Raw genomic sequence first — 12,431 nt, forward strand, 5'->3', positions numbered from 1 at the left:
GCTGGGCTGGACTGGGCCACGCACCAGTAGATTCATGTGAGAGATGGAGCTAGGGGTGGAACTGACCAGGCAGCTGCAGCCACAGGTATGTGCATTGGCTGGTGCGGGTGACATTGAACTTGACCCTGGACTAACTGGCACATAGAAAAGTCAATTCTGAGGAATCCCCAGGTAAGGTTTCCTGGGGGACTCCCCCAACTAGATTGCTGGGCTCAAGCCATGGCCTCAGGGAAAATCACAACCGGGCCTCCTCAGTTGTTGACACCCATTCAATACACAAGGAAGGTAAGACAATCAACTCCTCTAAGCCAACAGAGGACATCGAGTGCCTCATCCAAAGATGGAAAGCACAATACATTAAACAACACTCCTGGCCAGGCTTTGTAGCAAGTGTCTGGGTCTGTGGATACACTGACCTAGTCAGCTAATAGACCCTAGAACTATTTTCTCATAATAGAACCTAGAAATATTTTCTCAACCTTGGTGCAACAAAGCCAACAATGTCCCAGAACTATCAAGTCCACTCAAGCAGCACCCTCGCAACATTCTTCCTCACATCGGGGTCTCTAAGGTGACATCAAATGACTGTCTCCATCCCCAGGTGCTGATATATTTTGACAGCAAGGAGCAGAGGCCTCTCTCTCCCCACCCTAGTGAATAGAGGAGAGAAAAAAAAAAAAAAAAAGAACTGGGCCCGGCGGCGTGGCCTAAAGGCTAAAGTCCTCGCCTTGGAAGCCCCGGGATCCCATATGGGCGCCGGTTCTAATCCCAGCAGCTCCACTTCCCATCCAGCTCCCTGCTTGTGGCCTGGGAAGCAGTCGAGGACGGCCCAATGCATTGGGACCCTGCACCCGCGTGGGAGACCCGGAAGAAGTTCCTGGTCCCAGCATCGGATTGGCCGGCCCGTTGCGGCTCACTTGGGGAGTGAAACATCGGATGGAAGATCTTCCTCTTTGTCTCTCCTCCTCTCTGTATATCCGGCTTTCCAATAATAATAAAATCTTTAAAAAAAAAAAAAAAACTGAAACATTTGTCCACCCACCTTCCTCCACACCTCAACCCTCTCCCCCTAGCTAGAGGCCCATGTGGATATGCACCCGTCTCAACTATGTAAATAATATTAAAAATAAAACTAAAAACTAAAAAAGAAGGAACTTGTCACTGTAATACAATAAAGCCAACAAGTTCTCAGAACAATCAAGACCGCACAAGTAACCCCCTCAGGACATTCTTCCCCACATTGGGGTCCTAAAATGACATCCAAAGGCCATCTCCATCCCCTGGCACTGGCACTGATACAGTCTGACAAAAAAAGGGACACACATTGGCCCATCCAGGCACAGACGCAGGAGGGAAGGAGACAATATTTTTCTCCCTCATATACCCCATCCTTCTCCATCCTCACTAGTAGCCTACAGGTATCTGTAATCTCCTTACTTTTGTAATAAACAAAACAAAAATTTAATGGAAATATATAAATGTATATATGTATCCTTTCAAATATCTTCCCAAAGAGTGTCTACTACAAAGTCTAGGAGTAGTTCAGATCTTCCTCAATCTTGGAGCAACAAAATCAATGGCACCTCAAAACTATTCAAACCACTTAAGTAATTCCCCCAGAACATGCTCCATATTGGAGGCCCTAGAATGCCATCAAGTGTCTGACCTCCATCCTTGGGTACTGATGGGGTCGGGCTGCTAGAAGCAGCCCCTTTCCCTCTCTCCCTTCCTCCCCCAGATACAAGAAGGAAAAAAAGGGAAGCAATTGTCTCCTTCACTTCCCCCCCATGCTTTGATCCTCCTTGCCCTAAGATGTACACATGCGCATACACCCTTCAACTATGTAACCAACATAAAAAATAAATTAGTTTTGAAAAATCTCGGCTCAACTTGTATTGTTTCTTGTATGTTCATTGGCCTGCCCCATCTGCAATCAACACCCCCCACCACCACCACCAAGACAGGAGTGTATTCCTCTGAGGAAGCAGGCTCTGTGTGGGAAGGTGCCCACCACTTCAGGGGGCAAGACGTGAGCTGTTTCCACGGAGGACTTCCACTAGGGGTCTCCCGTGGGCATCTCTCCACTTGGGGTCCCTTACAAATCAGTTTCCTCCCTACAACACTGTCATCCTCTTCCTTTAAAATGAAACAACTCACCTCTTTTCTATAGACAATATTTACCATGTCCATTTTCAGACTTCAGGCAGGAAAACCATAAATGATAGAATTTACCCACCTACCTATATAATCTCTAAAGAAAGTAAGCATAGGGCCCGGCAGCATGGCCTAGCAGCTAAAGTCCTCGCCTTGAAAGCCCCGGGATCCCATATGGGCCCTGGTTCTAATCCCGGCAGCTCCACTTCCCATCCAGCTCCCTGCTTGTGGCCTGGGAAAGCAGTCGAGGACGGCCCAATGCATTGGGACACTGACCCACGTGGGAGACCTGGAAGAGGTTCCTTGTTCCCGGCTTCGGATTGGCGTGCACCGGCCGTTGCGGCTCACTTGGGGAGTGAAACATCAGACGGAAGATCTTCCTCTCTGTCTCTCCTCTTCTGTGTATATCTGACTTTGTAATAAAATAAATAAATCTTAAAAAAAAAAAAAAAAAAACTCAGCTATTAATAAAAACAAAATGCAGTACTTTGTGGCCAAATGGGCCAAACTGGAAACCATAATGCTAAGGGAAATGAGCCAATCCCAAAAGGTTAAATACCACATGTTTGCCTTAATTTAAGATGATATGATGTTATGTATAACATGTTATGTTATGTATGTTATATGTTGTGTATAAACTAAAATTGAAATGTCAATGAGGTGGTCACAGAAGGTGGTTAAGAACTCGCATTTATTTTTAACATATTGGTTACTCATTACTATGTCAATTAATTCCATAATGATGTAAATTTTTGCTGATGGTATGTTGGAGCTTTTAATTGATCGGGATGATACTCTGCTGGCTCTGTCTTCAGACCAGAGAGGGTATACCTAAGAAGCCGTTGAACTTGACTGGACAATAAGATGCTGGACTCTATGTTTGGTATATGCTTGCAATGGGGGAATCTCAACTGAACTTGAACTGTGGTTATGCAACAAGGTGGAGGAATCCACCATGGTGGGAGGGTTTGGGGAGGGGTGGGGAGAATCCAAGTACCTATGAAACTGTGTCACATAAATTAATGAATAAAAAAAAAAAAGAAAACTAGCCAAAATATAAAAAGAAAGTAAGCATAATGCAGCAACTCTAACAAGAATAAGGGAAAGGCACAAGCTCATCAATGAACTAGAATCTACTAGAGCACTAGAGCACCTTATCTGTGGGCAGTGTATCTTATCAGCAAACACTATGTCCATGCTGAGATCCAAAGTGCTGCTTTTCTGGGATTTTCTGATCCTCATTTAGAGCTAGAGAAGGGCAACCATGGGCACGAGTCAACTGTCCCCCATAAACACATTATACTTGTGACAACCACCTCAAAACCCCCGTAGATGGCTTAGGGTCCAGTGCTTTGTAAATCATGGTCACCAATAGAGCTAAATTTCTGAGAATCGCATCCTTTAAGGTGATTGCAGTGCTGAATCCCACCTACAGGTGCTCCAAAAGATCACAAATACATCCTCCACGCTGTCCCAACCCTCAATTTGCTGCCTTGGAAGCTGCTGAAGCTAGGAAGATAGGCGCGTCCGCAGGGCTGCTGGCTGCCACCCACTCTGACCTTTCTTTGCCCACTGATTTTGGGGTAAACCACGGTTGAGAACTTTGGGCTGAGAGGAGAGGGACTGAAGAGATTATATTGCTGAAAGTGTAGCCCACTGGGCAAAATAGAGAAAATGAACACAAAATCCCAGCTGCATCCTCCTCTACCAAAAACGTCCCGATTGCTTCCAAGGAACTTCTTTTAAAAAAAAAAGTGTGGATTTCAATTTTTTTGCACCAAAATAAACATCCTTTTTAAAAGTAAATAAAAAAAGTAAATCAATTATCATATTTATCAATGATTAAATTATACCATAACTCCATCACAAAAGAACAATCTTTCAAAAATAATCATTTATTATGTAAAACATGGTTTTTGAACTAGCCTGTACTTGATTACTACATTTGTCAGCCTTTGGATCTATATGTAGAGATCTTTGTCATGATTTTTTTTTTTTCATATAATTTGTCATGATTTTTACAACTCCACTCCATTTCAGGTGAAGCAGCAAAATAAACATCTTTTACTTCCATTTTTCCATGGACTTTCTGAATTATGTTCATACATGCATAGCACATCAGTGAAAATTTTCTAAGAAACCATGGTGATGGTCATTTTCCTAAAAAGGACATGATGGACAGGGAGAAGTTCAAGGTGGGAGACCTTGGGCCTACCTCGACACTACAACTCTTTCGTGTCCATTGGGTTTTGTTTGGATAACCTGGAAATATAAGGAAATCAAGTCTGTTTTTTTTTTAAAGCTCCTTGGAAATCAGCTATTACCTTGAGATTTGCAAGCTGAGTAGGTGGGAGGTCAGAGACGATAGATAGATAGATAGATAGATAGATAGATAGATAGATAGATAGATAGGAGCCCAGGAAATGGAGGGCTAGATAAGGGGTCTTTCTTGACATTTCTCTAGTACTTCCCAAAGGTATAATCAGGTAGCCCCTGCTCAAGGTATTCCTTTTCTTCTCCAATAGGACTAGCCTGGAAGAGGTGCCAGACAGTAGGCTAAGAGCCCATGTGCCTTACTTAATACTCTCAATGGCCTTTCAAGTGAGTTTCCATGAGCCAAGACATCAACCTCGTTTCATACAGAAAGAAACTGAAGTACATGGAATTCAGGGGACACAGCAAGTATGTAATAGAGGCATAGTGTACCCCACTCCCCCAAAACAGGTCCAAAATTAAGGGCCACACTGTTAGCATCTGCCTTCTGGTGCCTTCTAGTCACTGCTAGAATGCTCCCCACCTTGCTGAGTGGAAAGGGCACAGTCCAGGCACACAGAGTTATACAGGCCACAAGGACCACTGTGTAGAGCTTGGTCACAATCAATTACTATCTCCTTGGTTCTAATCTTCAGGGAGGAAGCACTCTGGCCCTCAGGGCAACTCCTTTACACCAGAGGCCCTGGCACAGCTCATGCGCCCCCAGCCTTCAATGTTCATCCAGTCCCTGGAGCACAGGGCCTCACTAAAACCACAAAGTTGGCGCCGTGTGAAGTCCTCCACAGGTTCCGTGGGCTGCTCCCTGGTCACAGGCTAGCACCTGGAAAGCCTGCCCTTCACCATGCCTACAAAATAGCTGATTTTTAAAAACACGCACTTTCTGAAGGTATCATTTTTCTTAGAAACCATAACATTAAGCAATCATTTGAATTGTCTATAATTGTACCACAGCAGCACAACTTTTAGATGTTGGTGATTGGGCCCCACACAATGGTTCAATGGGTAAATCCTCACCTTGCAAGTGCCAGGATCCTATATGAGTATCGGTTCTTGTCCCAGCTACTCCACTTCCCATCTAGCTTCCTATTTTTTGGCCTGGGAAGGTGGCAGAGGATGGCTCAAAGCCTTGGGACCCTGCACCTGCATGGGAGACCTGGAAGAAGCTCCTGGCTTCAGATGGGCCATAGCCATTGTGGTCATTTGGGAAGTGAACTAGCAGATAGAAGATCTTCCTTTCCGCCTCTCCTTCTCTCCAAAAATCTGATCTGCCTTCCTAATAAAAATTAAAAAAAATCTTTTAAAAAAATGTTGGTAGTTTCCCTAAACCTACATACCTGTTTTTCAGGGAGACAAGTTCTCCCAAAAAGAATGACATCTAGCTGGCAATAGCAGCGATCTCCTAGGGAGGAGTGTGCCACAGCAATCCACGTGCCTGTCCCAGGGGAAGTTCTAAAAGGAAGAAACGAACAAGATGACATTGAGATGCTTTGAAATGATTGTCCTTGAGCACAGGGTTCAATAACAAGGGTAGCAGCCATCCAGGCCTGGTCGGACAGTGGGTGGGCAGACGCCTTGTGGAGGTGTTTATGTGTAGGGCATGGCTGGGGCAGTCTTTTATGACTGGTTCTTTTTTTTTTTTTTTAGATTTATTTATTTTATTACAAAGTCAGATATACAGAGAGGAGGAGAGACAGAGAGGAAGATCTTCCGTCCGATGTTTCACTCCCCAAGTGAGCTGCAACGGGCCGGTGCGCGCCAATCCGAAGCCGGGAACCTGGAAACTCTTCTGGGTCTCCCACACGGGTGTAGGGTCCCAATGCATCAGGCCGTCCTCGACTGCTTTCCCAGGCCACAAGCAGGGAGCTGGATGGGAAGTGGAGCTGCCGGGATTAGAACCAGGGCCCATATGGGATCCCGGGGCTTTCAAGGCGAGGACTTTAGCTGCTAGGCCACGCCGCCGGGCCCTATGACTGGTTCTTATCAGACACTAACCAGCACACAGAGGGTAAAAAGCTATCTTGAAAAGCTATGCATGGATTTCAATTATTTTTTCGCACCAGGTCATCTTTAACTCCATATGGTCATGAACTTCTCAAGTACCCTCATGCGCATGAGCACTCCTCTTCCTTTTTATTAGCTTGTTTACCGGACTAGGGCTTGACGGAAGTGACTCCATTTCAGCCCCGACAACTCTCATAATGCTGAGCAAATGAAAGAAGCTTCATGGTGCCAGAAAAGCCTAAGTCCCGTCTGTGTTGGAGGGGGAAGGTCTGACCTCAGAACTGGCCACAGGGCTATGAAGGTTAGAGTAAAAGGCAGTGTTGAACTTGGACGTGACTCTGAGCTTGCATACCCGTCTTCATGCATTGGATCTGAGTTACTGGATAACAGGAGTTGAGGCCGGGCTGGGTTCTGCCAAGAGCTGAATAGCAGGGGACATCTTGGTGTCCCATTGTTCCTAGCCAGGCAATACCCTTCCCTCCAACCACCCAGGAAAGGGAAGCAGAAAAAAGAGAAGCAGTGAGAACATCACTTCCTTTGTGGCTGGCGCTGGGTGGAGAAGGCAGTCCTAGGGACGAGGCGAGCCCCTGAGGAGGACGTCCTGCACCGGTTCATCAAAAGGTGCAGCTAAAGGAGATGTCTACGCCCCGACCCTTGGGAAGAGGAATGCGTGGCGCCTGGCTCAGTTTTCGTCCAGGGGCAGCTGTCACACATTCCTGGAGGTGAACACAGCCTTCTCATTTAAGGTGAGAGCAGGTCGCCTATCTGGAAGCAGCAGCAGGAGGGCCCTGCCACCCTTGTGGGAGACCCTGCCACTCTTGTGGGAGACCTAGTCGAAGTTCCTGGCTCTTAGCTTCAGCCTGGCCCAGCCCTGGCTGTCGCAGGCATCTGGAAAGTGAACTAGCAAATGGAAGATCTCTCAACTTTCACTTTCTCTTTTATGCGCTCGCTGCTGTTTGTAGATAAAAAAAGAAACGTTTAAAAAAATTAGGGGATTGGGAGGGCTCGCTTGCTGGGGCCGCCTGAGAGTCCCTTCATCATCCTGGGCTCTGGAGCTGCCACCTTAGATGGCGGGAGTAAGAGGAGAGTGAGCGTGAGGCGGGAAGGCTTTCTCTGCTGCTCTCCTGGGACCCTGAAAAGGGACAGCTGGCCGGTTGGGCTTTAGGGTGTGTGCCCTGAGGCACAGAGCCCGAGTGTGAGGATGCGACCTGGGTTGGGGACGCACTGAATGTGACCACCTCCCGTTCCTTCACTCACTGCAGGAAGGAGGAGTGGACCAGAAGCCGCAGCCAGACGACGGGACGGACGGATGGACGCAGGGGCAGCTCGGCTCCTTCAGGTTCAAGCATTGCTTAAGCTGCATCAATGGAGCACTTACAAGGGGCTTGGAAGACATCAGCAGCGGTTTTGGATTCAAGATGCCATGTTTGATGGCTCCAGTTGCACCTCCCCTACAACAGCTCAGCAATTTGGCCACAGCAGTTACAGGCCACAGGGCTGGTCTCGGAGGATGGCCCTGAACTAAGCATCCCCTCCTCCCTCCATGCGTGGTGGGTCTCAGCATAGATTCTGCCTCTGGGTTCAAGCTAACTGGACGGGTCAGAGGTCAGAGGCCACAGACCAGCAAGAATTCAAGCCCTGTTTCTGGGATTTCCACTGAACGTGTTCCATCTACTTTTCCTGCTTCCGGGTTGGAACTAAGGTGAGCGAGCCACAAGTCTGTGTCTTCCAGGAGGTCCCATGCTCACCTCGGAAGGGTCAGTGGCCTATAACTCAGCATCTCCTCCTTCCTAGCCCTTGTGCAGCTTCCAGCTGACCCAGTGTAAAGACTTTCTCTGTTTGGGGGCAGAAGTTCTGCCCTGTGCCCACATGGATCTGCGCCCATAACCCCCTAAGAGAAGCTGATGCGCATCCCCGGCCTTTGTCCCCTAGGGTTTAGTAGTAGCCACCATGGGCACCGCAAATTCCAGAAGCCCCAAGGCAGAACCTCAGGTGGTGATGATGGGCCTGGACTCAGCGGGCAAGACCACACTCCTGTACAAGCTGAAGGGCCATCAGCAGGTACAGACCCTTCCCACGGTCGGTTTTAACGTGGAGCCCCTCGAAGCTCCTGGGAACCTGTCACTGACCCTCTGGGACATTGGGGGGCAGCCCCAGCTCAGGGCCAGCTGGAAGGACTATCTGGAAGGCACAGACATCCTCGTGTATGTGCTGGACAGCACAGACAAAGCCCGCTTGCCTGAGGCTGTGGCTGCCCTCCTGGAAGTCCTGGCCAGCCCCAGCATGGCTGGCGTTCCCTTGTTGGTGCTGGCCAACAAGCAGGAGGCACCCGATGCCCTCCCCCTGCTGGAGATCAGGGACAGGCTGGGCCTGGAGAGACTGCAGGAGCATCGTTGGGAGCTCCGGGCCTGCAGTGCCCTCACCGGGGAGGGGCTGTCTGAGGCCCTGAAGAGCCTGCGCAGCCTCCTGAAACCCAGTAGTCACCGGTATCACCTGTGAGGGCCGCAGGGGCAACACCAAGCTGGAACAGCAAGCTAAACCAAGCAGACCACAGCTCTGCTCATACCAACTGGAAGAACCAGCTCAGTCATCAGTTCATCTCCATGTTGTTGGGATTTCTTGTAAGTGGTGCTTACATTAGAAAGTGATGGGTGCATGGTCTGTATTGTCATGCACTGAGAAGGATCAAAGAAACCCCCTACTGAGCTCTAATGAGCACTGAACAGCTCATTACCAAGTACAAGTAGAGCAGCAGGGTGTATAGAAAAGATACCCTTATTCACACAGGAAGGGGGTTTCTACATCAGATTTGCACAGCATTTGGACATGACTACATTGGTTCAGGATGAGGGATTTTCCTCGTAGCCTCAAGACGTGTGTCACTCACCCTGTGACACGAAACAGCCAGGACCAGCAACAGAGCAAGTGGGTCTGCTCTCATTGGTCCTGCCTCTAGAAGCTCAATGCGTTTGACTCCTGGGCAAGAGACTGGGAGCCCCTCCAAAAAGAAACACTCCCTTCTTCTCTCACCCTGAGAAGCCCTTCCTTCACCCTTTGTCACCTGCATTGGTCTTTTTGAAAACTCTTTCATTTCCTGTTTCCTTGGTAGAGTGCATGTTTTCCCTTAATTAACAGATAAGCCCATTCATTCATGTGTTCAGCTCATCAAAAAGTAGGCAGAGCATGATTCGTGGTGGAAAGCACTGAGCCTTTAGATATGGACCAGGTGTTGCACATGAGGGTAGTGCGTGCTGCACTCCCAGAGACAGCAATACCTTCTCTCCCATCCCTGCCCGAGTTGATCCCAGCGTCTGCATTCCTTGAGCCGTCTGGGCTCCTTTCCTCCCACAATCTGTCACTTGCACAGCGGGTTCATCTGTGGGACGTTCGCTCTTCCTGTGTGACTCCCATGGGCCCTGGACTGGGGCAGTGTTGCTACTGGGTAGTTCTGCGTCAGCGCCCACACAGAACCTCAGGATTTTCATTGCTTCCAACTGACTAACATGTTGATTTCTCCATGGGACTGTATGGACAGTACAAATCTGGACTCCAGTTGACTCAACACATGGGCCCTACAGAATCCATTTCTGACAGTGATTATAATGGTTTCCCTTATATTCCCATTCCAACGTGGACAATTTGCTTCTTCTTGCTGTCCTTGTGGACAACACGTTTTTTTTTTCTTCAAAAAAAGTTAAATAATTTGAAAGGAAAAGAGCTAGTCACAGAGACAAAGATCTCTCCAGTGGTTCATCCCCAAAAGGCTGGGCCAGGCTGAAGCCAGGTGCTTGGGACTCCATCTGGGTCTCCCACGTGGATGACAGGGACCCAAGTACCTGAGCCATCACCCACTGCCTGCCAGAGTTGCATCAGGTAGAAGCTGCAACCAGAAGCAGTGCCCGGCCTCTGGATGCAGGATTCCCATGCAGCATCTTAACTGCCATGCCACCTGCCACAGTGGGATGCGTTCTCTAATGCCTTTCAAAGAAGTGGCATCTCTTTAAGGCTTTTGCTGCTGTTGAAGGAGTTTCTCATCAGACACTTTCTCCCCCGTGCCCACACAGGCATCACGGCCTCAGCCCAGGCCCCCGAGCCCACATGGGCTTCTCTACTAATTTCCTGAGACTCAGGCTCTGGCTTCCACCTAGCCGCTCTGACTGCGGTTTCTGTCTTCACCCACGCCGCTCGTGGATTTCCTTTTTGTTCAGAGATAAGAAGCACCACGTTGCTGAACTTTACCCAGCACGTCTGTGATGTCACAACAGAAAAGCCATCTGCTCTGGGCTTAGAGAGCCTGTGTTTGTTTTGGGGCCTGGCCAGGAGCTTGCCCACGTGCCAGCAGATGTGTGAGCCGGTTTAGTCGGCCCAACCTGGGCAGCTGCATGTGGCAGAAGGAGACAGGTTAGAGAGGAAGCAGGTCTCTGAGTAGCAAGTCCCCAGGGCCCTGAAAAAAAGTCCAGAAGAAAACCCACCAATGAGAAGGCCCAAGAGGCTAATGGGTTCTGAGAGCTAAAATGGGGGCACGAAGCTGAACTTGAGGCCTGCTTTGTAATAAAAAGGACAGCACTGGGGTCCAGAGGGGCACTTCTGAAGCGGAGGTGGGTCACTGGCCTTTGCTGCTGCTTCTTGGATCTACCAGAGCAAAGACAGAGGAGGGATGAGCTGGAGTTCCCCATGGAAACTAAGGAGGAATCTCTGCCCTCTCAGAGTTTTTATTTTAAAATATTTTAAAATCAGGGGCAGCACCCTGACATAGTAGGTTAAGCCTCTGTCTGCAGTGCCAGCATTCCATAAGGTTGCAGATTTGAGTCCTGGCTGTTCCACTTCACATCCAACTCCCTGCTGATGTGCCTGGGAAAGCAATGAAGGATGGCCCAGGGCCTTGAACTCTGAATCCAAGTGGGAAAAACAGAAGCACCAGGTCCCTGGCTTCAAACTGGCCCAGCTGCAGATGTTGCAGCCTTTTGGGGACTGAATCAGTGGGTGGAGTATCCCTCTCTCTGTGTAAATCTTTTGAATAAAAATAAATCTTTAAAGATTGTAAGATCAAATATTTGGTTTTAAAATGTAGCAGTTTTTTAGCCTTGTGCCCCATGCACTTTTGCAGTGTAGGCAGTATGTACACACATACACTACTTCTCCTGAGGGCAGAGACAGCAGAATCACAAAACGAGGGACCTGTGACAGCCCCCGGAGCGTGAGGGGGAAGGGCATGAGCCACAAACACCAGATGCCAACCAGCATGACCCCTCCCCTGCATTTTCTCAAAGCATTGCCTTTAGAAAGCCTGTACCTGATAGGTTCTCTCTTCTGTCTCTTTGAGATGTACATAAATATCTTTAAAGTTGAATAATAAGCCTCTTGGCAGCTTGAGGAAGCAGGCTGGGTTTTGTTTTGTTTTCCTCCATGGCCCAAGAGACGCAGCCATGGGTGGGTGGGGCCGAAGAGGTGGAAGAGTGGTTAGTGAGCCAGAACTTGCCCAGAACTGCCTGGCTATGCCCTGATCAACGGGCATGGGAAGTCCCTGTTTGAACAAGGCCAGTCAGCAACCCAGCTGATGGCCCTGAATGCCAGGTGAACCAAGGGCGAAAGTCGCATGAAGGGGCCTGACTACCACTTGTCCTGACAGCTTATCTGGGGAAGCCCATGTGTGTCTGGCTGTACCCAGGGAGAGATTTCTATATGTGCCCTCGCCCCTTCATAGCTGTGATGCACACCACCCCAGCTGGATGCTAATTTCAGAATAAAACTGCTTCCCTTCCCTCCTCCTGCGCGGGGAGGTTTTCAGGGTTGGCAGGAGATCTGGTTTTCATCATCTTCCCCCAGCCCTGTTCACATCTGTGGCTTAGCAAAGTGACAGGGTTTCAAGGAAAGTGTGTTCAACCTGAATGTGTCCCCAGCAAACACAGACCTAGTTCTTGGAGGACACTTGCTTAGCAGTAAGCTGCACAGTTCCACCCCAACGTGGGAGGCAGGAACACCCACATGTGCCACCATCCCTA

The 12,431-nt window shown here is 48.8% G+C and overlaps 1 protein-coding gene across 1 annotated transcript; it reads left to right on the forward strand.

Annotated features, from left to right (window-relative positions):
• Positions 1 to 7,742: 7,742 nt before the first annotated feature.
• ARL11 (ADP ribosylation factor like GTPase 11) lies at positions 7,743 to 9,467 on the forward strand. The gene is made up of 2 exons (XM_004577670.2): positions 7,743 to 8,131; positions 8,362 to 9,467. The coding sequence occupies exon 2, from the start codon at positions 8,380 to 8,382 to the stop codon at positions 8,926 to 8,928; it is 549 nt and encodes a 182-aa protein (XP_004577727.1). The 5' UTR covers positions 7,743 to 8,131; positions 8,362 to 8,379; the 3' UTR covers positions 8,929 to 9,467.
• Positions 9,468 to 12,431: the final 2,964 nt, after the last annotated feature.

This window comes from Ochotona princeps, chromosome 12 (genome assembly GCF_030435755.1).
Source record: "Ochotona princeps isolate mOchPri1 chromosome 12, mOchPri1.hap1, whole genome shotgun sequence".
Classification (NCBI taxonomy): domain Eukaryota; kingdom Metazoa; phylum Chordata; class Mammalia; order Lagomorpha; family Ochotonidae; genus Ochotona; species Ochotona princeps.